At 44.2% G+C, this 25,349-nt stretch overlaps 2 protein-coding genes across 5 annotated transcripts in view; both read left to right on the top strand.

Annotated features, from left to right (window-relative positions):
* The first annotated feature begins 5,912 nt into the window (after positions 1-5,912).
* CER1 (cerberus 1, DAN family BMP antagonist) lies at positions 5,913-10,041 on the top strand. Its single transcript, XM_040481267.1, has 2 exons — positions 5,913-6,709; positions 8,671-10,041. The coding sequence occupies exons 1-2, from the start codon at positions 6,212-6,214 to the stop codon at positions 8,983-8,985; spliced, it is 813 nt and encodes a 270-aa protein (XP_040337201.1). The 5' UTR covers positions 5,913-6,211; the 3' UTR covers positions 8,986-10,041.
* A 15,164-nt stretch (positions 10,042-25,205) lies between these two features.
* ZDHHC21 (zDHHC palmitoyltransferase 21) overlaps positions 25,206-25,349 on the top strand; it is a 69,447-nt gene continuing 69,303 nt past the window's right edge. For 3 of the 4 annotated variants that reach the window (XM_040481265.1, XM_040481262.1, XM_040481264.1), the window contains exon 1: positions 25,206-25,310. The gene's annotated coding sequence lies outside the window, so the exon portion shown is untranslated. The remainder of the gene's footprint in view (positions 25,311-25,349) is intronic. The other variant, XM_040481263.1, reaches the window with a different exon arrangement.

Raw genomic sequence — 25,349 nt, 5'->3', positions numbered from 1 at the left:
AGGTGACAGCTGGATGTTTCCAGAGTTGGAACGTTACTAGATAGGTATAAGAGGACAGAGGGGCTAGGAGGTTGGGAATATTGCAGAAGTTTGAAGCGATGAGCCGTGAATCCAACCTGGATAGGGACGGAAGTGGAGACCAGAGAGCTTAGAGATAGTCATTCGTTCATTTTTCTTTTAAGTTTTTTTTACTTTTGAGAGAGAGCAAGAGAGAGCACAAGTAGGAGAGGGGCAGAGAGAGAGGGAAACAGAGAATCCCGGGTAGGCTCTGAGCTGTCAGCATAGAGCCAGACACGGGGCTCGAACTCACAAAAGCGCGAGATCATGACCTGAGCCGAAACCAAGAGTCTGACGCTTAACCAACTGAGCCACCCAGGAGCCCCTCATTCATTCATTTTTACACCAGTATTTTTGAGCACCTACCATGTGGAAGGAACTGTTCTAAGGCCTGAGATGGTGATTACAAAAGACCTAGCCCTACTTTCATGGGCTTTAAAATCTAAAGTGGAGACAAATGTTAAACAAAATCGTCACAGAAGTCATCATTTAACTACAACTGTGGTGGTACTATCATGAAGACAAAGAAGAAAACAGGGAACAACTGTGTAGACCGGAAACAACAGAATGTTGTCATGAGAGTGGAATGTGAAATTCACCATCCCTGATCATAACAGCAGTCAACATGTAAGGGGGATGGGGAAGCCAGTCGAACTGGGGTCATCAGATTTCAGTCCGGGTATTGAATGGGACATCATATAATGCCAATGTCCTGTTGTTGGTCAGATGCGTCCACATGGACACTGAAGTTACCCACGGTGAAAAGAAAGACAATGAGCCAGATGAGGAAGGAAGGGCTCTGCCCATGGCAAGGTTTAGGAACCTGGAGGACCTGAGATCATGTAGCTTACAAGCTGTGAGGCAGAATCAGGAATCAGATAAAGGTTTTCTGGCTTCCGGTCCAGAGTAACTTCTGCTTCTGTTACTCTCTGAGAGCAGCTCTCTGCAGAAGGAAAAGTGATCAAGGTAAATTCTAAGGATGGGGAAGAGGAGAGGGACAGAGGCTTAGCATCAGTGAAGGTATCCTGGCCTGGCTGGCAGTGGGGACGGGTGGGTGGGGGATGGGGGGCATGGGGGGGCCCACGGTGAAGTTGCCTCAGCCCCCTTGACCTCCTTCTAGATTTGCAGGTGCTCTGTCTACAATCTGGGTAAGTGGATGATCACTCACATTGTCTATGACTTGTGCACGGTGATAGATACATCCCCGGTTGCAAACTAAATTTAAAAAATGCTTTTTTCATGGGGGCAGGAGGGTTTGGGACAGAGAGCAACAGATCACTGAAACTGCAAACGGAATAATCTGACCCTAAAAAGTAACTCGGGATCAGTGGGAAGGGGGGATTTTTGTGGCACGTGACATCATTTGATATTTACCCTTTTGTACTGGCTACACGTTTCGTTCTCTTTGAATGTTGTATTAGTTTGCTGGGGCGGGGGGGGGGGGAGGGGTACATAACGAAGTTCCACAGACTGGGTGGCTTAAACAACAGAGACTTATTTTCTCACAGTTCTGGAGGCTGGAAGTTCCAAATCTGGATGTTGGTAAACCTGTTTCCTTCTGGGCGTTCTCTCCTCGGCTTGCAGAGCGTTATCTCTATGTGTCTTTGCCTTCATCTCCTTTTCTTAGAGAACACGGGTCTTACTGGATTAGGGCCCACACCCTAATGGCTTCATTTTAAAATGGCTTCATTTTAAATGCCTTATCTTCAAATATGGTCATATTCTGAGGTACAGGGGCATTGAGTCTATTGCATGTAAATTTGGGGCAGGGGACTCAATTCAGCCCATAACAGATGAAATTTTATTTTATTTTTAAAAAATATTTATTTATTGAGAGAGAGAGAGAGAGAGAGAGACCATAAAAGCACTCCACTGAGAGCATGGAGTCTGTAGTGGGGCTCGATCTCACCAACTGTGAGATCATAACCTGAGCTGAAATCAGTAGTCAGAAGCTTAACTGACTGAGCCACCCAGGCACCCCAACAGGTGACAATTTTAGAAGATGCACTATAGATAAGTTGCACACAGTGATTGCCTCTATGGCAGGACAGGAAGCCTGGGAAGGCATGGGAAGATTTCTCTTTAGTTGTACAATTTTTTTGTATAATTTGAGTGTTGTTACTACAGATATTCATGACGTCATCAGAAACAAGAGAACGAGTGCACGTGTATCGCACATCCTTGCCCTCAGCACCTATTTGTTGACTAAAATGAACATAAACACCGTGTGCCAGTCCACGGTGCCTTTGGAATTTGGATCCACTTGAAAGTCCTTGATTAGTACAGTTGTGGTGCCTGCCAAGGTTTTCCTTCTGTAACTTATCTTGAATAAGCTAGCCTTTCCCCCAACAGATTGCAAACTCCAGTGGGCCTGGGCAAGGACACCCTCACCATTTTATCCCCAGGACCTCGTGCAGACTTGGTGCTCAAAAAATACACCGTATGAATGAATGCATCAGTGACTCCAATGAGCAGAACATCTTCGGGGAATGAGGTTCTTTCCACAGAAAGTGGCAGGGAGGGGCGTGCCGCCCGCCCCCCCCGGGTCTATGCTTTGAATAATTTACTGAACTAAATCAAGATAAGGTTTAAGCAGAAGCCACTTACCCTAATTTTCCCTATTCCCTGTTCTTTGGGGAAAAAAGAGGAAGATTCTGCCTTGTTTTGGGTTCTTTGAAAATAACCCCCCGCAACCCTATTGTTTTTCCATATTTTGGAAAGAGAGGTAGCTAGGAGACAGTGGCATGCACCCTAAGCAGATTTCTTTCTCTGATCCATCCACCCAAATTCCCTTTTCTGCCTCCCGGTATACCTCCAATGCCCATCTGTGACCCAGCACTGCCTCTCACCTCTTGTTGTAGGTCTGGGGTTTTCAGGAAAGAACTTAGCCTCTTTGTTTCCTCTCAGAGGGCGCTAGACCGCTCTCCCGTCTGAGAGTCTGTAAGAGGGACAGAAAAACGTGGCTGCTGTGTCCTCTCAGGCACGCTGGGATCTCCACCTTCCTGAAGGCATGGTAGTGCCCAGGAAGACTAGGTCAAGTTGAAAGCAGAGTTCAGATGATGTTGAGTGCTGAGCTGCGAATTAGAACGAATGAATGATCAGATTAGCCTCTCTGGCTCTCATGCGGGCCTGAGGTTGTCCCGGGAAGTGGACTTCGCAGGCGGGGGCCCCTGTAAGCTCAGGACTGCCTCTCACTGCGGCCTTTGGTACAAAGTACACCAACCACCTCTGGTGCTCTTTCCACACTACTGCTTCCTGCTGAGTCTGGAGGCCCCCTCCGGACCTACCTCCACTTGGCTCCATCCAGACTGGGAAGTGACCAGATGCCTGTATCACTGAATCCCCACAGAGGCGGTATATTTTTGTTAAAAGCTACAAAATGTGGGGCGCCTGGGTGGCGCAGTCGGTTAAGCGTCCGACTTCAGCCAGGTCACGATCTCGCGGTCCGTGAGTTCGAGCCCCGCGTCGGGCTCTGGGCTGATGGCTCGGAGCTTGGAGCCTGTTTCCGATTCTGTGTCTCCCTCTCTCTGCCCCTCCCCCGTTCATGCTCTGTCTCTCTCTGTCCCAAAAATAAAACAACAACAACAACAAAAAACGTTGAAAAAAAAAGCTACAAAATGTTTATAGTCTCAAGAGTGAGCTACAATGTATCACATACGCAGTTTTAGAATTGACGGAAGGACACAGAGGTCAAAAGCGAATGTCATCTCTGCCCTTAGCTGTAAAAGATAGGAGTTGAAGATAGACTTATGTTCTCACCGCAGAAGGCTTTATTTTGCGAGCTTTATCCTTCAAGATATGACAGAACAGCAAAAGCAAATTCTGCATGAGTACTATTCAAATGACCAAATACCAAAATTAGGACCAGAAGAAGAGGGGGTTAGGACTATAGGAAGGTTAAAAATGGATAACTGACATCACTACAGCTAATGTAATTAGATTACAGAATGCACAATACCACTAGACTCTCCTACCTGCTTGAAGGCAGGAACCAAGTTCTTATCACTTTGTCTTCTGCTCGTATCTAACATGATGTTTAGCCCGTAAAGTAAATCTTCCACAAATTTTTTTTTTAACGTTTATTTATTTTTGAGATGGAGAGAGACAGAGCATGAACAGGGGAGGGTCAGAGAGAGAGGGAGACACAGAATCTGAAACAGGCTCCAGGCTCTGAGCTGTCAGCACAGAGCCCGCCGCGGGGCTCGAACCCATGGACTGCGAGATCATGACCTGAGCCACCCAGGCCCCCCGAATCTTCCACAAATTTTAATGCAATTGTAATTATGTGAATTGTATCCTACGTGCAGAGCTGGGCAGTCTGAGATCTCTGAGTGTGATCTCTGACCTCTGTTTGGGGAAATGCCAGACACTGTGATTGATGGCCTTGGAACTTCAGGCGCCAAAAAGTAAAGTTTAAAAGAAATCAGGAAACATAGTTGGCTTCCAGACTATATTTATAATCGGGGCCGAGTGGCTAGCTCTGGAAAGTCTATTTCATTGGATAGCTGAGGGGAATCAAGAAATTCAAACGGCAGGCAACTTTTAAAAACACTTTAAAAGAAATAGCAAATACCAATGTTCATTTAGCATGGATCAGTTGTACCTTAATTCATACTAGCCCAGTGGAGGTTTGGTATAGGCAAGAGATATCTCTTCTGAGAGAATTCGGAAAAATGATGGTCCATTTAAAAATAGTTCGTTATTGTGAATAAAACAACTTCCTTCAGGCTTTACGTCACAGAAATCAGGCATGGCTATTAAAAGGAAGACAAATGTCTGGAAAAAAGATCCTAACGGGTCACTTCTTGGAAACAAAGCTTCATCAGTACGGAAATGGGGACAATGTTCCAGGATTAGGTGTGTTACTAAAAGCAAGGAATATAGTAATTAAGTTAAAAGGGAAGAAGTATAAGCAAGTATGGGATTCATTTCCAATGGAAATACTGTTCAAATGGTGCACAGGGTCAACTGGATTCAATTTTGGGTTTCAGTGTTGTGGATCTGTTTCTTTCCCACACCCTTGCGTGATTCATACAAGTTTTGAATGATAGGCATCTAGCAACTTTTCCTTTGATTCCTGAAGATGCGTGTTTGTCTCCATCTGCATTTCACCTGCTCGTCAATTACTGTAGCATAAGGAAGACGATGTGGATTCTGTAAAGTAAAGAAGTGACGAGCCAGCTTCAGGCCCAGAGCTATCAAACCTGGTTCTCAGAATCCACGTTCTCAAGTCTGGCTCTTTGTTTAGCGAAAGAAAAACAATCAATAGGGTGGCTGGAGGGAGACGCTTCCCCGTCTTCACTGAAGACTGGTGAGCAGTCAGGCTATTCCAGTGGACCCTGTTGAGAAGTTTGTGAACAACTGAAAAGTTTATCTGACGGCTGACCCGTTGTGACATTTGGCATCGAGTGTCTGATTCTGCAAGTGAGGGGATTAATTTGGGAGCTGTGAGTTTCCTCGTGTGGAAAAGGAGCATGTGTTCCTTCTACTCGGTTATTATATGAAAATCAATAACCCCAACCACATCTAGATCAGAGGGAGAGTCCTCTGCTCAACAAAGTTAACATCTTTCTTTCTTCCTTTTCCTTCCTTATAATTTTGCTATACTTCTTTGGTTGCCTGTGTGTGCGTGTGTGTGTGTGTGTGTGTGCGCGAAGCCTAAAGGCTTGGGCTTTTACTAACTGTATGCCTTTAATTTTTATCTGATATACTTCTGTCATAAAACCATGTCTTGTCCTTTCTGTCCCTGTACAAAGCAGATGCACCACAGATGTTCATCGACTCTGGTCCTTCTTCTAGTAACAGTGATGGGAAATCCGGTGGGGTTGGGGAGGGGGGTTGGGGAAAGAATGTGTTGTTTTCAGGAATAACTGCTCTGTAAATCAAGTGCCAGCTAATTACCCCCTGGGTCCCAGGCTTTCACTGGGGCCTTCTAAAACACACACAACTAAAGAGAAGGCAGGACACCATTAGCACTACATAATTCGAGCAAACAGTAAATGTGTTTACCCTGCCTGGCTCCTGACCACCTGCCTTTCCATCCCACAAGGCAGGTATCTATATATAGGCTCTCCTTGTTTGTTCCTGCAGAGAGTGAACCTTCCCTTTAGACCTCACCATCTGCGAATCTGAGAGAAGCTTGGGCCTTCCCAGCATGGGTCTCCTCTTCCTTCGGCTACTGGTGCTCCTGCCTCTAGGGAAGGCTGCGCCGCACCGGGATGGCCGCCAGAGTCCCACTTCTGTTTCCCCCGCCCTCCTAGAAAGGAGTCGCAGAGAGCTCCCCGTGGGCAACCACGAGGAAGCTGAGGAGAAGCCGGATCTTTTCGTTGCAGTGCCACACCTGATAGGTGCCGGGGAAGGCCAGCGGCAGAGGGAGAAGATGCTGTCCAGGTTTGGCAGGTTCTGGAAGAAGCCCGAGCGAGAAGCGCCCCCATCCCGGGACTCGGTCAGCGGGCCCTTCCTGTCTGGGACCCGGGCCCTCGCCCAGCCCAGAGACGGGATGCGAATGGAGAAATCTCCTCTTCGGGAAGAAGCCAAGAGATTCTGGCACCACTTCATGTTCAGAACGGGCCCAGCTTCTCAGGGGATCATCCTGCCCATCAAAAGCCATGAAGTACATCAGGAGACGTGTAGGACAGTGCCCTTTAGCCAGGTATCTGTTCTGGAGGGGGCGGGGGGGGGGGATCGGAGCTTGCAAGAAAGGGGCAGGCAACTGGGACAGGTGGAAAGGAGGAGGGAAGGCTGCCAGGGCCTCACCTGACTCCCAGATTTGGCCCTTGGGCATTCATCAGAGGTATTGGCAAAGTATGATCATGCTCCCCAGATTTCCTTCCAACTTGCCATGGTTTCTTGGTATTCTGGAAACTCTGTAAGAATGACACGATGGTGTTGCCAATCTCAGTGACCATTCATATTGATCGCACAGACCTTTTTTTTATGGGCTCTTTATTTTTATGCTGGCGGGGATCAATCCAGGGAGATAAGTAGGACTGGACCCTCGGTTAGGAAAAGTGGGAACTTAGAGAAGTAACCGGAGCTGGTCTCCAGCTGTTCCCCTAACACTCTTTTGGGATGCAGATGAGCGCTCAACTCCGCCCACAGATAAGGTGGGAAACACTGGACTCCTCCCCAAACCCTCTCATTCATGCTATCTCAGTCTTAATCCCCGTGTATTTCACACCAAACTACTTGATAGGCAGTCAGGCAGAAGTGGCCACATGGTTTCTAACGTTACCGCAGCAAAAAATGATTTAACGGATTTTCTCATAAGCTTTCAAACAACCGATATCAGCGTGAAGTCACATTTGCTGCCCTCAGAAGCAACACCTCCTGCTTCGTGTTGTGTTGGCTGATTTGTGGTTATTATGATTGATTCTGCACTGTTGAGACAAAGGGGCATTCTCCTTATCCGCTGCTTCCGGTCAGTCCTGGCAAGCCCCACACTCCAAATGTTACAGGAAATCGAGAAACTGCATCAAGCCCTTAAACATGACGATACTGCACCAAAAGCAACGCAGGGTAGAGTAAAATTTTACGGTCCAATAATGCTACCCAATTAAGCAGGCAGTATTATAAGGTAATTGACTGTGTCAGGCAGTTAAGTATTCTGCCTGAAAAGGCACGGATATGTAGCAGTAAGTCCATTATCAGATAATAACGACGGCTTTGTTGGCCACGTGCAATTACAAAATTGCTCCTAAGAATTGTGCAGTCAGATTTCCTTTGAACGTCTCATTTTAAATTCTAGGGCTAATTAAATTAAAATTCAGGTGTTTGACCCGTATACCTTACAGGGCACATAAAGCCAGGCGAATGGGGTTCGAGGAGGCAAAGGTGATGTTAGATGGGGTTAGAGGAGGCAAAGGATGATTTGCAGACATAGATGCCGTCACGTGGCCACGTGCAACTTCGTAGGTTTGAATGTACCACAGGCACTGCAGAATAGAATAGAATTAATGATGTTCTGATCTGTTCTATGAACAACCGAACCAACACGGATGGAGAGTCTATTGGGCGTAATGCATTGTGAGAAGTAGAAAGATAAGGCACATTGCTTATATGGGAAGTTAGCCATTAGAGTTTTTTCAACTGGTAACATCCAATTAGACAAAATTCCTTAAAGTTTGACATTTAAGATGCAAAGCATTTTCTTTTTAACTTAGGGATTTCCTAAAGGCTAATGTATCAATATACTCAACACAAGAAATTTAGTTACGGTGGCTTTATACTTTTGTAGATTTTTTAATGTTTATTTTTGAGAGAGAGAGAAAGAGAGAGAGAGAGATTGAGAGTGGGGGAAGGACAGAGAAAGGGAGGCAGAGGATCTGAAGGAGGCTCTGTGCTGACAGCAGAGAGCCTGATATGCAGGGCTCGAACTCACAGACTGTAATATCATGACCTGAGCCGAAGTCAGAACGCTTAACTGACTGAGGCACCCGGGTGCCCCTGCCCTTATAGATTAACCATCACTTGGATATTGTAAAATATCCAAAATTGGAAAGTTTTTGACATTTTAGTCTGAATTATCTTCAGGCTTACAGTCTATCGCTTCTGTATCGCGGATGTTAATGAGGTGACTCATGATAACTTAATGGAGACGTGTTTGCCTTTTAGACGATCACCCATGAAGACTGTGAGAAAGTAGTCGTACAGAACAACCTCTGCTTTGGGAAATGTGGGTCTGTTCGTTTTCCTGGAGCTGCGCAGCACCCCCACACGTTCTGTTCCCACTGCTCGCCTGCCAAGTTCACCACCATGCACTTGCAGCTGAACTGCACTGGCCTTTCCCCCGTGGTCAAGGTGGTGATGCTGGTGGAGGAGTGCCAGTGCAAGACGAAGACCGAGCATGAGCATGAACCCCTCCTCCAGGCAGGCTCCCAGGCGGAGTTCCATGCGCAGGATCCCTTCATCCCAGGATTTTCCGCTTAAAAAGAGATCCCACTAGGACCTTTGAAAAGCAAAACCACGATAGTAAAGGTGCTGGTTATTCAGTTTGCAACTGGTTAGTGGGTGCCTACTATTTTAAGGGAAAGGAGGTTTAAAAAGTAGTGAGATAGAACAATCTCGAGGAACTGGTATTCATCTAGTTATTGGTACCTATTCGGGTTCTAGTCTTGGCTCTGCCACGCTGGCAGGAGGGTGTTAAGGACTTGTAGAAGCTTTCTGCACCTTGAGGGCTTCATCTCTATATGACGGACTTGAACCGTCCATTCAAGAGGTTGGCCAGAGGCCTTTCCTCTACTGAGAGTCCATGATCTTGTGTCTTCCAGTTCTGGTAAAAGCCCTCCATCCGAAGTAGGAAAAGAAAGAAGGTTGACCATAAAAATTGGCTGCTTGAATAGCTTGTCAAAGCACCACCAGAAACACGTACGTAGTGTTTGTGGGAAAGATTCTTCATACTTGTAGGCAGATTTTGCATCTCAGACGGAGTTTTATTTGTCTTCTTCTATCAAATGCATATTTTAGTTCCATAGATTTAAGGAGTAGCTTGCTTGGCTGCCTCTTTATTTTCGATACTCCCCATACAAAGTTCTTAATGTCAGGTCTCTGGCTTTGAAGAAGGAAGAGCAATGTTACTTTTAGTGGTTTACGTAGGGACATGGAACAATCATTGGTAGCTATGCAAGTACCTAAATTACGGGGAAATAAAAATATACAACCAGTACCAGGCTTAAAGGTCAATCCAGAGATGCTAATGAAAGTAACCAAGGAATTCCAGTAGACGGCAAATGAAATAAACGGCAAAGGATTAAAAATGGAAAGAGTTTACTGGTGAAATCCTTTATCCACATGCATTTAGGATTAGGTAATAAGTGAAAGTTCTGTGTCTGGATGACTGGTTTTTTTGTTTTGTTTTGTTTTTGGGGGGGGTTTTGCTGCTGTATAAAAACTTCATATTATAAATTTTGTTCTGTAAATGCCACACTTGCAATTTCTGAAAATATTCTGAGTATTTTGATGTATTAAATTTTAGTGTGTGACGCATTCTGGGAAAGCTCGTGGCATTCAATCATCTTAAATGTTATCCTTAATGGTTTTTTTCTGTCCCATTATTTAAGGGCGCTATCGAGATTACCTGCATAGGAGCATTTCTGAAATGGCGTCAGGGGCTAATGACAATGGCTCAAGCGTTTTTTCTGACACTTAGTGATTCCATTTCTCCTTCGGTATTTATTTGTATACATACCGTGTACGGACCTGGCATTCCCTAGTCGTATTTCTTTTCCTATAATCATTCTTTTAAAAACTCATCTTCAAATTATTTCAATTATTTGAATCCTATCACTTTCAGTACACACACGAAAAAAGCATTTCCTAGAATATTGATTTTTTTTAAAAGAAACCAATCTACATTTTAATTCTAGTTCTCTTTAGTCACACCATCTAACCTGGTGTTTCAAAGACGCGGATGCATTTATATTTAGTGTATATTCTACATTAAAGTGGTAGAATATGTGGTCTACGGATACACATGTGGCATTTACATCAGAATATATTACACCCTTCGGTGGTCAAAGACAGCCTAATTGGCCAAGATATGGTCATAAGGATGAAACTGTTAAGCATTAATGATATCCCAGCTGGTCAATATATTTTTGGTGCCAAAAGCTATTGAGCAGCTGTCTGGTTTGCAATTGCCTAACCCTGATTATGTAAACCTATCTCTGCCAATTGGACTGTCCTTCTCCTCCTTACTCGCTTGCAAATCCCTTTTATTTATCCTTGCAAATAGACTCTCAAGCCCAGGCCCCAAGCAATCATCAGTCTTATTCAAACTCTGCTCTGCTCTTCCCTCGTGTGAATTCAAGAGGAGACAGCGGATGGTGGTATCAGAGCTTACGTTCAGAGTCATAGCGTGAACCTCATGAAGTTGGCCGCATTCGTCCGTTTTTACTGGGAAAAACAAAACAAAACAACGCAGTTCTCAGTGGCTCAACAGAACACATGGGAGCATAGGCAACCCAGAGGAAACACACAAATATCGAACATCTTAAGTGCCAGATACTATGCTGGGTCTCTTGCATAAATTATAAATTATGCAATTTATGTAATACGTAGATACATGTATTATACAATCCTCACAAAAATCTTATGAGGTGGCTAAATACCCTATTTTACAGGTAAGGAAAATAAGCCTTAAAAAGTTGAAGCAACTAGGGGCGCCTGGGGGCTCAGTCGGTTAAGTTTCCGACTTCAGCCTAGGTCATGATCTCATGGTTTGTGGGTTCCAGCCCATGTCAGGCTCTGGGCTGACAGCTCGGAGCCTGGAGCCTGCCTCGGATTCTGTGTCTCCCTCTCTCTCTCTGCTCCTCCCCCACATGCTCTCCCTCTCTCTCTCTCACACACACAAATAAATAAACATTAAAAAAAATTTTTTTTTAAATTGAAGCAACTAGCCTAAGGTCATTTGGATCATATTCTCTATTTGTATTAAAATATCATTAAAATATGTACTCATTCATTGCCCATCAGTTTAGATTGATCTCTTTGAGGTCTCTTGCCTATAGGCCCCACAGCTCATTTCTTTTACCTCTTGCCCAGCTCTCATATTTGAAGGACATTGATGTTAACCACTTGAGAGAGAAATCATCCCTAGATCAGGTTCTCAGCCAAGCACTGCCCTAACTTGAGAGGTGGTCATGGTAACTCCCTCCTCAATCTTGGTTTCATTTTCTGCCCAGAAAAAATGAGGATGATGATAGTTACTTCATAATTATTGTGATGATCAAGTGTAGGTAGCAACACATCAGAGAGCTTTAGGTCCTGTAAAACTCTAAGGGTTTAGTTCACTCTTCTCCATTCAGATGTTCTTTCTTTCTTTCTTTCCTTCTTTCTTTCTTTCTAATTGTTTTGAGAAATTTAAACACATAGAAAAGCACAAAGAATATTACAGCAAGCACTCAAATTCTCACCACCAGAATATTTAACATTTTGCCATCTCATGCTTGTTTATTTTTGCTAAAGAAGTAAACCATTTCACATATAAGCACCCCCCCCACCCCCCTGCTGTCTTATCCGCCACACCCCTGACTCCTCAAGAACCACCCCCCACCCAAGATTCTCATTTCTACTTCCAATATCCTGTTCTATTTTTGCAAAGGTACATATACATCCATAAATAATAAATAGCATTATTTTTCTATATATGTTCCTTTATTCAGCAGGTATGTATGTGTCTACCAGCTGTATGCAAGACACAGGTCTGAGTGCTGTGACTGTAGCAAGAAAATAAGTCAGACAAGATCCCTGCTCCCGTAGAGCTTGTAGTCTAGTTGAGGGAGACAGTAGCTTGAGAATCAGGCAGTTCATTAGCGAATCAACCACAGAGGCAAAGTATCAGGTGGCTGTAAGTGGTAGGCAAAGAATTAACATAGGGAAGTGTGCTAGAGGTTAGCTACCTTAGGCTGAATAGCCCCTGAAAGGGTGCCATGAAATCTGTGAGGTGTTAATTACACGTGCGGTATCCTGTATGAATTGTTCTACAGCGACTTTTCCTCCACACAGGGTTCTGCCTGGTTTTCACAACCGTTTTTAAAGGTTTTTTTTTTTTTTTTTTAAATGTGTATCTTATGTTGATTCTAGAAACTTGGCATTAAGTATCCCCTAAAGAGAGTGGTTAACGTAGCTGGGATAACTTATTTTTTCAAGGTACATAGTCTCTTTAAACTGTCAACGTAACTCCTGGTTAAGGAAGTCGTGCATCTTCTTAATTTTTACAAGGAATTTATTCTATGCAAGACCCCGAGAGAAGCAAAGATAAATAAGACACTTTTCCCATTGCCCTGGAGCTTACGACATAGTAGCAGGGATAATATGTGTAAATTATAAAGCAATAATGATAGTAATGATAATGAGAGCTACCCATTATTGAGCCCTTACTATGTGTTCCAGTGCTTTCTATTCCTTATGTCCCTGAAATAGACATTTTATATACACTTTTTTTTTTTTTTTTTTTTTTTGACAAGGAGAGCGTCAGAAAGCTTCATTCATTCAATCCACCAACACTTATAGTTGTCTGTGATGACCCTGATCACTGTGCTGGGTACAAAGAAAATGAATAAAGGAATGCATGATTATGTGACTATGATTCCTGACCGTAAAAAGTTTACAGTCCGGGAACAAGTAAATAAATGCATTTCCTTCTGCAAAGCTAGAGTAATGATCTTCCTACCACGTCCCCACCCCCAAATTGAAACTCCACATTCTCGGTGAAGCCTTCCTTAAGCCCTAGACAAAGTCAGCTTTACCTCTTGCACAATTGCACGGTGCCTTATACCTTCACGTCTCAGCACGTGTTTCAGTTTATAATTATACCATTATTTGTGTCATCATTAGTCAATCATAAGCTCCATGAGAACAGAGATAATACTGGGTTTCTTTTACCATTATAATCAATGCCTAGGAAAGTATCCAGCACATAGTAGGTACTCAATAAATATTTTTTTGTCTGCCTAAAAGAAACATTATCAATAGATGCCATATGTTGAAGGTATATCATGTATCAGACACGGGGCCAACCACTTCATATATATCCTTTCATTTAACCCACATGAAACTCTGCGAGGTAGGGAGTACTGTATCATGTTGTGAATGAAGATGCTGAGGCTCATATAAGTAACTCTCCTAAAGCAGCCCTACTGAAGAGTAGCAGAAGGTGAATGACTCCAAAGTCCCAGATCTTTCCTACTATGCTATGGTGTCTCAAGGTAACAAAGATCAAAAATACAACATTTGTGTATTTATATATGCACATATATACACATGCACATATATACACATATACATATGTACATGTATGCATAGACTATATACACATACACATACATACCGAGTTAAATTCCTGATTCATCCACTAGTCTATTCCTTTTCTGATTCCCAGAGCCCATTATCCATGCCTGTCTTAAGACACTTAATCAATGAGGATGCTTTCAACTCAGGTACCAGAAAATACAACTCAGAATGTATTAAATTATAAAGGGATTTAGTATTTCACTAACAAGAAGCATGGAAGGCAGCTAGTTTCCTGGTCGGTCAAGTTGGAAAGTCTACCATTCTGTCAAGGATGTGGATTCCTTCCATTTTTCTTTGTCACTCTTAGTGTGTCCTCCACAAGCTAAAACTATTCTCAGTCACAACATGGCTGCTGCAGTTCCAGACATCACGTTTCATCACTCACGCACCAATGTCTATAGTAGACAAAAGGGATTATCTCCCACTTTGCATCCCTTCCAAGCTGAATAAAATCGGTTACACTGAGGATATTTAAACAATGGAATAAAACCTTTGCTCTGACAGCAAGGAATAAAGAGAAAATGACCCTCAAGTAGACAGCAGTGTCTGCCACAGCCTTTTGCCACTTTTTAACTTATGTTGTAATTATTTATTTACTTATCCTTACTTCTAAATTGTAAACTCCCTAATAACAAGTTATGTATATTTTACATCTTTGTTACCCCTCTGTTTCTGATATAATGTTCTGTGTTTAATATAGTATATTATTTTAATATATTTTAAATACGTTGAGAAACTATTTTATATATATTACATACTTATATTTTAGTATTTGTAGAAGTGCATATACATATAAACATGAGCATATACATACAAGTGAAGTGTATCATTTTAATCTTTTATGTGAGATAAATGCTCAGGACATGTTAGCTAGAGGAATCGATTTTGGGAGCTGCTCTTGAAAAAATATGGAGGTATAGGTACTGTGGGGAGTTCTAATGACAGCTAACAAGTTTGAAGAACATATATGGCAGGCAATAGGGAGTTTTTGAAGGATTCTTATGGGTTTAAAATAGTCACTCCAGAGGGGCTCACGAGCCCCCTGAAAGGTTGCAGCCATGGACATTCTTCAGGGGAGAAGGTCCAGAATCCCAAAGAGTTCCATGAGCCAGAAACCTTCACGGTGGGTATGACGAATTGGAATGGAAAGAAAGCACGGAGGGCTTCTAGAAACGCTGGACAAGAAACCGTGGGAAGCATGTGCACAAACCTCGTCCAACTAGAACTCAGGAAAGTCAGGTTTCCATCTTAAGAACAGAGGATGAATCTTTTTTTTTTTTTAATTTTTTTTCAACGTTTATTTATTTTTGGGGACAGAGAGAGACAGAGCATGAACGGGGGAGGGGCAGAGAGAGAGGGAGACAGAATCGGAAACAGGCTCCAGGCTCCGAGCCGTCAGCCCAGAGCCCGACGCGGGGCTCGAACTCACGGACCGCGAGATCGCGACCTGGCTGAAGTCGGACGCTTAACCGACTGCGCCACCCAGGCGCCCCCAGAGGATGAATCTTAAATACACGTCAGTGGGTCCTCCTCACCTGGCTTCAGAGAAAGCTCAGATTCAGGAGCTTGCAGTGGTGACATGTGTGACTAATAATACCTTAGCAATGGCACGGACTTTCCTGTAATACTAGTTTTCCAAAGCCAGGCCCCAATTATCCACCCACATTTCCAGGAGACAGCTCAGATTGTCATTTAGTCCCTGCCTCCCCCTGACTCGTTTTGTTCCTATTCCTTTCCTCCAAAAGAAACAATCACCACTGATCCACCTGTGGGTGGAGACTCGGGTTAATATTTTTCAAAGAAATGATCACAACTTCCTCTTGTCTACCAGCTAAGGGAAACACACCCCTTTACGTCCAATATTTAAAGAACAAGAATTTCGAGTAAGCACTGTTTTGTAAGTCACAATTCTATTACTAAAAGGAACCCTGCATCCTGCCCAAACCTCAGGCAAGAAATAGGTGAAAATTGAAATGGATAGATTTCACATCTTGCACCAGCTCAAGTAAGACACTCAAATGATGCCCTCTTCGGGGGACCTGGGAGCCACAGGATTTAGTAGTGTCTTTGCATATAAGGGAATAATATTCTGGAGATTTTCAGGACTATAGGAACACAGCGAGAACCTATAAATGAAGAGGTTCCTGAATATGTAGATATCACACAAAGAGACTGTCTTCCCCCATTCTTCTGCTTGTCTGCAAATGAGCTTATAAGCCCAGACACAGCTCTAAGGAAAACTGGAAAACAGGTGGAATTTTCTTTGGTGTCTACTTTTCCTCCTTTCTGCCTATGATCTCTCTCTCTCTTTCTCTCTCTCTCTCATCTTCACTTCAGGGTATTCAAATGATCTACAATTGACCAGAGCTCCTAATTCATGTCCATTCATCCATCGAGGCTGTCAATGTATTCATCCAACTAACATCTATTTAGAACCTATTAAGTGTAGGGCACTCTGCTGACCCCCCAGGGTATCAAGATGGCTATGAGAGTTTCCTGCGCTTGAGACAGAATTTACCTGGCTGGAGAGTTTGGGCTTCAGCTTAACTTTGGCTTGTGTGTTACAAGGATCTATGAACTTCTAAAATATAGAAATTCTGTTCCAGTGGGTGGTGGTAGGGGTCGGGGACAGCAGGCAATAGTTTATATATATAAAAGTATATTTATTCTTTTGAAAGACAGAATATGAGTGGGGGGGAGGGCAGAGAGAGAGGGAGAGAGAGAATCCCAAGCAGGCTCACGCTGTCAGTGCAGAGCCCAGAGTGGGGCTGGAACTCATGAACCGGGAGATCATGATCTGAGCCGAAACCAAGAGTCGGATGCTCAACTGACTGAGCCACCCAGGGGCCCCACTGTTGCTATAAATATTTTTAAAGCTACACAGGTGGTTTTGCCAGCAGGCCAGATCATGACGAGGTGGGAGTCACTGAAGAATTCTGGTCACAGGAAGTCTGAGCATTTGCTCAGATCTCTTCCAGACGGAGAACATTACGCTGTTTGTTCTCCCAGCCCTTCTTCTAAGTTCTTTAAATTTCATTTCTGTGCAACTCATGAGTCATACGGCTCTGGTCCAGTTAACAAAGTCTCATTTGTTGCTCAGAGGAAATAGAGGTGTTTAATTGAGTTGGTTTTTCTCCCCCCAAATAAATTGCTCTTTTTATCACATACCTATTGTACTTCTTCCTTCATTAGCATTTCGCACTATAACTCGATAACTCCTACATATCAGAACTTACTTCTGGTGCTCACAGGCAATGCTTTCTTGGTTCCACACCTAAGGAGTAGGATTCATTGGATTTGAGATAATATCGGAAATCTGCATTTTAACATTTTTTCGTTATAAAAATTTCAGGAGTTCAAAAATACAGAAACGTTGAAAAAGTACCAAGAATACCTCCATCACTTCCACTTTAACTCAACAGTTGTTGATGTTTTTGTCTTATTTGTTTTACCTTTCAGTTTGTACAGATGTGTGTGTATGTGTATTCACTCCATAGTTTTAGACCGTTGAACCATATGAAAGTAAATTGCAGATATTATGACCCTTCCCCCTTTGTACTTCAGCATGTATCCCTTAAGAATGAGGATATTCCAGGGTGCCTGTGTGGCTCACTTGGTTAAGTGTCTGACTTTGGCTCAGGCCATGATCTCACGGTTCGAGAGTTCGAGCCCTGCATTGGGTTCTCTGCTGTCAGCGCAGAGCCTGCTTGGGATCCTCTGTCTCCCTCCCTCTCTCTGCCCCTCCCCCATGCCTTTCTCTCACTCTCTCTTTCTCTCTCAGAAACAAAATAAACATTAAAAAAAAAAAAAAAGAAGAATGAGCATATTCCTACACAGTAAGGAGAATATCATCACTGCTAAGAAAATTAAAAGTGTTTTCAAAATATCACCCAGTCGTTTGTACTTTAACAAACACCTTCCGGATGTAGTTCTCTGTGTCAAAATTATAGACGTGGAAGCTTCAGACATTACTGTAGGCTAATAGAGGATGCCTTTGGGGAGCAAGCAGGACTTATGGGACATGCAAATAGGTCTGGAGTTAGTTCTGAGAGTTCACAAATCAGGGCAGACAAAAGTGTCTCATCTTGCCAGGATGTTTATTCTACTAGACACAACAGAGTCTACGAGAAGCCAGACAGGTCATACAGCTGCGGGAATGAACCTCCACACACTAATTTTAACTATAAGGAAGCTGAAGTATTCTTTCCTGCCCTGGGAAACTGCAAAAAAAAAAAAAAGAAAGAAAAATTCCTCTTGCTCTCGTTTTTACAATAGAAAGTTGCATGGCGAGTGTACAAAAAGGCATCTAAAGCATTAATGACGCACCTAGTTTAGAGGATAAGATTTGCCTCGGTGGAAATGATCAGCTGAATGATTCCCTGCTGTGACTAAAGAGTTAAAATTGTGGCTCTGCATCCTGCTTTGGGAGAGGATCATGGGAGTTGTAGTGTGATACTTTTCCGTGCTTTCCAACGCTGTCTCCGTGACACAGCATCAGCTGCGGCAGCACACGGTGTCATTTTAACATGATCTTTGAATATTTACACGGTGCCTGTAAAAGACTTCATGATGATGGTTGGTGATTCCTGTGGCAATGAATGACAGCACAAACGTGATCAGATTGCTTTAGAAAAGAGTCTCTCAGAAGGCTGGCTTTCACAGATCCGGGCCTGGATCCCAAGTATGAGCTTGGGAGTGACATTTTTCCTTGTTAGGGTTACAGTGAAAGTTACTCCTTGACTGGGCACCTGGGTAGCTCAGTCCGACTTCAGCTCAGGTCATGATCTCAGGGTTCCTGAGTTCGAGCCCCACACCGGGCTCTGCACTGACAGCACGGAGCCTGCTTCAGATCCTCTGTCTCCGTCTCTGCTCCTCCCCAGCTCACACATGCTCTGCCTCAAAAATCAATATTTTTAAAAAATTTACTTTTTTTTAAAAAAGGGAGCAAAGAGACAAAGATATCAAGAGAAATTAAGTGTGTGTGTGTGTGTGTGTGTGTATGCATCTTTGAGTTTGGTGGGCATCGTTATGCAAAGCAGCACAGGTATTTAATAAACTCAAGAGGTGGCTAGTGCATTCTAAGTAGCTGGTCAATTTTTCATCATTGCTTCCAGTGAATTCCTCAGTTATGTGTTTGCTTCCCCCATGCTGTTCTTCATCATGACCCTCTGAGCCTCTGGAATTTTCTCAGGCATCTTTATTGAGTGTTGCCAACCTCATTTTTACCAGCTAAGCCTGAGGAGGCTTCCTGCTGTGGCACCACAGGGTGTCAAAGGATGAAATGTCAAGTGGCCTCCTTTTTTTTTTAATCTACTGCATGGAGACACCATGAACCCAAAGCAGATCTGTTGAGTTAGCATATGCAGAAACCAACTCAAGTTAATTCTCCATAGTATTTTAGAGCCCTAAGATATAGCAGAAAGTGCTATTTTTATTACCTCTGGCACCTGGGTTTTTCGAGAAGGATTCAGGTTATTTTATTTCCCTGGTCAACGTCACCACCACATGAGCCGTGTGGACTGTCTCTTTCAGAGTCTTCGTCTCCTTTCCTGGTGCTGAACATGCCCCTCTGTCCTTTCCCTTTCTGAGAGCTCAGCACCTCTTGAAGCTGGAGGCCGCTGAATTTTGCGTCCCAGTTTCCCTTCTCTCCCCTTCAAAATATCCCTTTTGTGGGGTGCCTGGGTGGCTCAGTTGGTTAAGCATCCGACTCTTGATTTCAGCTCAGGTCAGATCTCACGGTTTGTGAGTTCAAGCCATGTGCTGTCAGCTTAGAGCTTGCTTGGGATTCTCTCTCTCTCTCTTTTTCAAAATAAATAAAATTTAAAAAATGCGGCAAAATATCCCACTTGCTCCCCCTCTGGCTCTTCTTCCGTTTCTGACTTTGAGAATTAAGTAACTACTTCTCCTACCAAAGAGAAATCTCCTATTTAGACTCTTGATTTTACTGGCACCCCGGCCCCACACTTTATTTAAGCTCTAAATCCTTTTCATTTTTTTCATTTTTTTCACTGTGTTTATTTAGTAATCTCTACACCCGATGTGGGGCTCGAACTCATGACCTTGGGATCAAGAGTCACATGTTCTTTTGACTGAACCAACCAGGCGCCCCTAAACTCTGAATTCTAACTTGTCTTCTTCTTCTCTCTTTTTATGGCTTGGAGACAAACCCAGTTTCCTGCCCCCCTCCACCCATCTCTTTTGCTCTTGTCTTTATAATAATAAAATCTCTCAATGAAAATCTCAATCTCTCGTCTTCATGCAATGAGGTCAGCATCATCAAAATGACCCTATTTTTAATATGCTCTTTACATTGAACTAGGGCAGAACTTCTCATCACCTTTCTAGACCCGTTTTACTTCTCTCTTGGATCTCTGTTAAGCCCAGTTACCTTAGCTGTTTTCTAAAAAAACACACTACTCACAAAAATGGATTTTAAAAGCACATTCTCCTTCTGCTTTCTACCTCAGTCCACGTTTCTCTGAAAGATGAGGGATCAGGGTGACCCACTCAAAGCACCACTTCCCCTCGTGTTGGAAGAATCCACGTGTGAAACTGCTGAGTCTCGTTGCTGACAATGGCAGCTATTTGACTGCCATTGACACAGAAAAGGAGACCTCTTTCCTGAAGAGCCCTGACTTTTGAGCTCTGACAATGGACAGCTTTCATTATCAAATGGGTTGAATCTGAATCTGAAACTGAATCAGCTCAAGACTGCCAGGGACAAGCCCGTAGCCTGACAAAAATCAGATTTCTTGCCTTTCCAGGAGGGAGGGCCCTTCAAAGAAGTGCCATTAGACAAGTAGGAGGGGCGAGCTCAGTGTCAGTGGGTTTTCACTGGAGGATTTTGAAGATGGTCTAAGGGAAGCAGGGATCAGTTTGAGATTGGTTTTTGTTTTGAGGTGCGATTAGGAAAAGAGGGAATTCATTAGGAATTGGGTGCTGTCATGAGGTGAAGGTGGCCAAGAAATTGGGTGTCTCTAATAATAGACGAAAATAGCAAGTGGTCTGGTGCATTACTGGTCAGTAATCACCCAAAGAGGGGATCATTATAGTAATTTGCATCCACCGCATGACCTTGGCAGAAACGGTGTTTGTTATTAACTTTGCAGCTGGCTTTACCTGTGTCTCTCCTCCCAGCTTAATTAGTGGCTGGGCTTCTTCTCTCTTGTCAGGCCAAGTTGATTTTCATTCTTTTAATTCCAAATACATTTTAACTCTTGCAGCGTCCTGGATTCTAAATTCACTGAACCTTCACCAGGATATGTTTTCACACTGGCACTTAACCAACTGTAAGAATTTCGAGTTCATCTTGATTTAACGTAACAGAAACCTCTAGCACGAACACCAAGTGACCCTAAAAAGTTGAGATGAAGCCATGTGGCTTCGCTAATAGGTTCCAGTTTGGGACGTGTAGAACTTTTTCGAATGTTCTACCATTCTGCATTTTGATGATGCCACGGCACTCACGAATAAAGTCTGCCCAGGTTATCTTACTCCAAAAGCTTATTGGCTTCTCGTTGGAAACAGCATGGAATTTGAAGCTCACCATGATTTGACTCTGTTCTACCTTTCCATTCTCTTCTCTATCTTTCCATGCATTTTACGTTTGAGCCACACCAGGTGGATCACTGTACGTTCGCATCTCCGCGCCTTTGCATACACTTTCCCTTTCAACGGAGGGATCCTTTGTCCTGGTCGAAATCCTATTCTTATTTGGTTGATATAAGAACCTTTCTGGGGCGCCTGGGTGGCGCAGTCGGTTAAGCGTCCGACTTCAGCCAGGTCACGATCTCGCGGTCCGTGAGTTCGAGCCCCGCGTCAGGCTCTGGGCTGATGGCTCAGAGCCTGGAGCCTGTTTCCGATTCTGTGTGTCTCCCTCTCTCTGCCCCTCCCCCGTTCATGCTCTGTCTCTCTCTGTCCCAAAAATAAATAAACGTTGAAAAAAAAAATTAAAAAAAAAATTCTTAAAAAAAAGAACCTTTCTCCAAGAAGCCACTCCTAAGCCACTTCGGGACGTGTAGACACTACTAGCTGCTTCTTTAGCATTCCCATAGCACTTTGCTTGTAACTCTGCTTGGCATTGCTTTTGTTCTATCTCCTAAGCACGTGATGGTTTTTAGAGTTATCTTTGATACTTGAAAAAAAAGTAGGTTTATTTTACCTACTCTCTGTATCCTACAGCAAATTCTTAACTTGGTTTTCGTGACTTCACTGGAGGTATGGGAAGGTGGGACAGCTTCTGGAACTTTATTTATAAATATATATGTACATGTTTCTATGCTTACGTGTGTGTGTGTGGGGGGGGGCATGCACTCTGTTGGGAAGAGGGTCCATAGCTTTCATTAGATGCTCAAAGGGATGTGTAACCCAAAAGGGGTGAAGAACAACTATTCGAATATTAGACTATTCTGGAATGGGCACCGTGCCACTCCAACAGATGGGGGAGATGACTATAAGCAACCAAGAAATCATGAATGTGCATCAAATGTGGGTGCTTAGGGCATGGTACCCAGCTGGGCAGGTGGAGAACGCCATCCACCCAAAGCTGCCAAGGGCTATTAGCCAGTGTTGATTAAACTCTGGACTGCGCTTGCACTGACTTTTGGAAATTGCAGTCAAATCCAGTCCTCCCCAGTCACGGCACAGAAGCACAGGAGTTGGCTGAGTTTATCCACATAAATGCCCTGACTGTGCCTTTGTTGAGAAGCTAAGTTGGCAGTGGCAGTAACGCTACTTGTTCCTGTCTCGTTTTTCAATTCCCAGATAAATATTAGTTTGATTAATAATCATGTTCCAATGAGTCATAGGAAGGATGAAATAGACTACAATTCTGGAGGGAGAATATGGTGTAGGACATATATCTTATCCCCATCCTTACAGGAAATAGAAAATCTCCTCAAAAAGATTACATGATGCCATATCTCCCTTACCATCTCATTATAACACAGGAGTCAAGTATGTGGGTTGCAATATGATACAGTCATGTTTATGAGGTGACCTTCAGCATAAGGGATAGATCGGCCCTTGATTATACTTCTTAAGTGCCCATGCTAAGAAGCCTCATGATTTTGAGAATGCTTTTCCTGCCACTTCTCTCCTTCCATGTCTGTCTTTCTTTTTCTTCCTTCCTTCCTTTCTTTCCTCCTTTCTGTTCTTTCTTTCTTTCTTTCTTTCTTTCTTTCTTTCTTTCTTTCTTTCTTTCGAGTGCAAGTGAGCAAGGGGCAGAGACACAGGGAGAGAGAATCCCAGGAAAGGGCAGAAATGGGAGAGAGAGAGAAAGAGAGAAGCGGGGCTCGAGCTCACCTGATGCAGAGCTCAAGCTCTCGAACTGTGAGATCATGATCTGTGCCGAAGTCAGATGCTTAACCGACTGAGCCAGCCAGGTGCCCTCTCCTTCCATGTCTTTCTTAGAAAATCCTCCGTGGAATTGATTTGGCTGATAAGAGACAGGCTAACACGTGAAAAAAAAAAAAGGCACAAAAAATACATACGCTTAAAATTGTCACATGCATTTGCGTGCTGGTCAACTAATTCTCATTTTGGCACTTGTTGAAATCATTTGTCGCATATTATTCCTCTCACGACAGAATACTAAAAGAGAGCAAAATAATATGCAATTCATGTATTTGAACTGGGGAAGTAAAACCACATGTTTCCCCTTCTCCTGAAGTGACTAGTTATTTGTATTATTTCTTTTCAAACAAACCAAGTCACAAAAATCCTACTACATAAAATGCATTATGAAAATCAAAGACAATTCTTTCAAGAGCAATCGTCACAGCCTTCCAACCTTGCTATGCCTAAATGGAAGAGCCGGTTTCTTAATCTGAAAGGCAATAAAACTTGCATATAGTCAAATCAATCCCTACCACTGAGTTCCTTTGAGGGTAGAAGACACTATTCCAGGGCAGTAGTTCTAAAACTGGAGGGTGCATTAGAATCACCTGGAAGTCTCATGAAACCAGATTGCTAGGCTTCACGCCTGCTAAAGTTCCTAATACAATAGATCTGGGATGGAGCTGGAGAATGCGGATCCCTCGCATTCTGGTGATGGTGCCGGTGAGGACTCTGATAACAACTGATCTAGGTCTTGAAGTTCCTAAGGTGTTTGTAATCAATTCGCAAACCAGAACAGAACATGTTTAAAAATACCTAGCAATGCAAGGTCACCTGTTTCAAACCCCTAGCGATAGAAGGTAACATAAGGGTCCAAAGCAAGATTCAGTGTGTGTGTGATCGAAGTGCCCTGGTGGGAGAGGACTCTGGGCTGGCAGGATTTGAACTGACTCCCAAATCTAGATCAAGGTCATCAGAGAGAAGGGTGAAGGGCATCCTAGGAAGGGTAAATGAACCAAGTTAGTTTGAGCTAGGACTGGAGGGGTAAGCTTGTGAAGGGCTTTCAATACCATCCTGTAAAGAAGTTCGGATTTGATGCATCAAGTAATATTCTTCTATCCATACATTGTCTCTTCCTGTGGCATGCAGACACAAAGGCTTGGCTCTCTACATTACCGCAGGCATTGCAGTACTGTATCCCAAGTACTGTTTAGCTTAGGTGGGGGAAGAGAGGGGAGGTTCTAGTGTATCTCTGATGTTCGGTAAGATACTAACTTAGACCGGGAGGTGGATTATTTACAATGTTGAGTCGACTTATTTTTCCTAGGTTGCAGGGATGGGAAATCAGGCAACTTTTGAATGTCTCCTTACATACGGCGAAAAGCTTGTTTGGGTGTGGACTGAGGTCGCCCACAGGAATAGGAAACCTCTTAGTTGGCTGGGGCAATTCCAGGTGTAGGATCACCTGGAGATCTTGTTAAAATGCAGATACTGAGTCAGCAGATCTGAGGTTGTGCATTTCTAACAGGTTCCCAGAGGATGCAGGTGCTGCGGGCCGGGCCGCGCTTTGAAACAAGGTACCAGGGGACATCCAGAGCGCGTTGGGGGAAGAGAGGCCTGTTGACCATTATCCCTGAAGGAGTGAGGATAGTTGCAATCCTTAAAGGGAGGCCTCTCTGCAGTTCCCCACATAGGGGGGACGGAGAGGGTGTGGGGACAAAGAGAAGGACGGCCAGGGCACAGCTGGGAAGGTGGCACCGGGGGAGGGGGAGGCGGCGAGGTGCGTCAGGTACGAGTGTTCCGGTGACGGTGGTCCCGCGGGGCAAGCGGCCTGGGGTCCGCGGCGCGCCTCCTCCCGGCCAAGGCGCGATTTCTGCTCTTTTCGGCCCTCAGCGGCTCCCATCGCGGCTCCCGGGAGCGGCGCGGAGACCGCGACGGGGGCAGCCGGTGGCTCCGGCGCGCGGGCGGGCGCACACCCACCCCGCCGGCCCCGGCGCTCCGGCTCCCGGAAGCGGAAGGGGAGCGCGGCCCGGCCTGGGAGACGGCGGCGGCGCCGGAGGAGGAGGGGGAAGAGCCGCTGGCGGCCGCGAGAGCACCGGCGGCGAGAGGCGAGCCCGCCGGCGCCGGTGAGTGTGTGCAGGCGCGGGGCCGACGCGGCTGCCCCC

Source organism: Herpailurus yagouaroundi, unplaced genomic scaffold (assembly GCF_014898765.1).
Source record: "Herpailurus yagouaroundi ecotype Mexico unplaced genomic scaffold, PumYag 160, whole genome shotgun sequence".
In the NCBI taxonomy this organism is placed as follows: Eukaryota; Metazoa; Chordata; class Mammalia; order Carnivora; family Felidae; genus Herpailurus; species Herpailurus yagouaroundi.
The sequence above is the reverse complement of the archived record's forward strand: the minus strand, read 5'-3'. Positions and strand labels throughout refer to the sequence as shown.